The 2,500-nt window shown below is 34.5% G+C and overlaps 1 protein-coding gene across 5 annotated transcripts in view; it reads right to left on the bottom strand.

Moving 5' to 3' along the window:
* The window catches only part of LOC144962719 (uncharacterized), a 234,225-nt gene that overhangs the window by 14,086 nt on the left and 217,639 nt on the right, over nucleotides 1–2,500 (bottom strand). For 4 of the 5 annotated variants that reach the window (XM_078895908.1, XM_078895909.1, XM_078895910.1 and 1 more), the window contains one exon: nucleotides 1,092–1,759. In XM_078895908.1, the coding sequence (XP_078752034.1) occupies nucleotides 1,092–1,225 (134 nt within the window). In that variant the 5' untranslated portion in view covers nucleotides 1,226–1,759. Of the gene's footprint in view, nucleotides 1–1,091; nucleotides 1,760–2,474 lie in introns of all 5 variants that reach the window. The other variant, XM_078895912.1, reaches the window with a different exon arrangement.

The raw sequence follows: 2,500 nt of genomic DNA, 5'->3' as shown, positions 1-2,500 counted from the left end.
AACACACTAGTCAAATCAATTCTCTTCTACAACTGTGCAAAATGAGGAATGACAAAATCAGTCGAAGATCAACCGGGTACCTTCCATCGTGAACAATTTAGATCAATTCTGGGAATTGGATAACCTACAAAAATAACAAACAAAGCACTGACGAAACACCGATCTATCTTCAAATATTTAAAGCCAGGTGGAGCCTGTTGGACAGATCCGGAGACGAGATCCTGAGATACCAACATATAAAGTTATGCCAATCTACATCACCAATGGGGTCAAGACACAGTCAATAAAACACATATATTATGCTGCAGTTTAGGGTGACCCGGATTCAATATTCAAGCACATAATTTTTTTTCACCTTATGTCAAGATTAGTATCTTCCAATTTGATCGATTGAATAACATGGGCGATTCCTACTTATTCAGACTTTGACATCGTGGATCATCTATATTCCTTCAAATAATGCCAAAGGGAGAAGTGCCATATAACACGTCCATTTGTTTTGTATACCCTTAATGATAATGGTATGTGTCATTGTTTTTCGTATTCAGCATAGTTATCAAGCTCGGACCACGAAGTTAACTTCACGATTGCTTTATCCGTCTGGTCTTTACAAACATTTTGTGACATTTGCGGAAGATGTATGGTACTATTTCTTTCTTAGGGAGTTGTGAATATTAAATGTTATTTAAATGGGGAAAATAGACGTGACCAAATCAGCGGGATTGTGAAATATTTAAAAGGGTTCTTATGATTGTCACTAAAATAAAATAATGCTTTAACTAAATCACTCCGTCAGATTATTTTTATTTCATCATATTGTAGCTGAAGACACCATTGCAACAATGCTTTTTAAAAGGATTTCTAGAGGGAATACCCTGTATGAATTGATGGTATGTATTATTTATAAATTTATGTAATGTAATGTAAGCGTCCTATTTCCAAGAGACACGGGTGGTTATTGCTTATTAGAGAGACCTTGTAACATTATACATTATAGATAACATTATTCAAATGAAACGAGAGAGGTAGCAAAGAAGAAACAAACACAAAAGCATCTGATTCATTCAAAATTGAGAAAAAAAGCCACTTACCGGAAGAGCAGCTCCTCTTTCCACGGCGGAGGACAGGGAAACCCCTCCAAAAAGTCTTGTATTCTGGGTTCCAGTTCGTACATCCGCTCCATGATGACTGTCCACACTCCCCACGGGGTGGTGCCCGTCAACATGGGCCTGGTCCTTACTGGACGACGATGCTGTCGATGGTGGGTCTCTTTGACGTTTTCTACTAGGACACCATAACCACAGAATTACGCTTTCGTGTCTTGATAAAGGTCAAGTCCAAATACTCATGGTGTGCTCTTGTTAAAGAACTACGTTCTTTGAATAATCCGATTTATCGATGCATATTAATTTACACAATTAAAATTAGGTGGTGGATCCAATTATTCCAGTTCACTTCTACGAATTAAAATGATTACTCTTTTATTCGGCATGGAATATATAAAAGTTCTAAACCTGGGTATTGACAAAACTAACACATCTTGTTTGAAACTTATAAATAGAAATTTGAATTATTTTCCTCTTTAAGGTAATTAGTCCCAGGTAGATGAATCAGAAATATATAGGTGTTGGATGTATGTCCAAGAGTATTTTACCAGGATATGAAAGACGCTGTACTATATTCTTATTATGCAGTTTGCCAGTTGGCTGGTATTGTCTGTAGACTTATTTCCTTACAGATATTAGAGGTCATTGTCATTCTGAGGGAAAAGAAAGAAAATGTTTGTTAAAAATTAGATCAAATGAAAAAGTTATTGTAAAGCAATAACCGCAAATGTTGGTCTCTGGACGTAAATTCAATGGGGATGCGAGAATATCTAAATCTGCACAAACATTCTTTAAAAAGTGGATATCGTATCAAATTATGATAATTGTCATGAAGCAAATAATGATTATGATGATGATGATGATGGTGGTGATGATGATGATGACGATGATGATGTTGATGATGATGATGATGATGATGTTGATGATGATGATGATGATGATGATGATGATGATGATGATGATGATGATGATGATGATGATGATGATGGTGATAGCGATGCTGATGATGATTAAGCCGAAATATAAGCTGACACATTTTTTATACCATAGCATAATTATTTTCAATTAAATCTTCAAATCGATCACCAGTAGAAAATCGAACGTTTTATACCACTTAAGATACACAGTTGGTTATTAAAAAATCGTTTGTTGTTGTTTTTCTTTTCTTTTTTTTTTCTTTTTTTTTTTTTTTTACAGAAAAGGTTTTATAAGATTTTTATTTGAAATAGAAAATATGTCAATCATATTTGTATTATGTCAACCCAATTATTCTTATTATATTTAGGGGTGGAAAAAAAGAAATTCTACTCGGAGAAGCACATCATTTTGGGTAGTATAGTGAGCATATCACAGAAACAACGTTATTACACACTGTATCCATAGTGAATGAATCC

Source organism: Berghia stephanieae, chromosome 1 (genome assembly GCF_034508935.2).
Source record: "Berghia stephanieae isolate SIO BIC M18660-M18661 chromosome 1, UCSD_Bste_1.3, whole genome shotgun sequence".
Lineage (NCBI taxonomy): Eukaryota > Metazoa > Mollusca > Gastropoda > Nudibranchia > Aeolidiidae > Berghia > Berghia stephanieae.
Note: the sequence above shows the minus strand (reverse complement) of the source record. Positions and strands in the feature narration are given on the sequence as shown.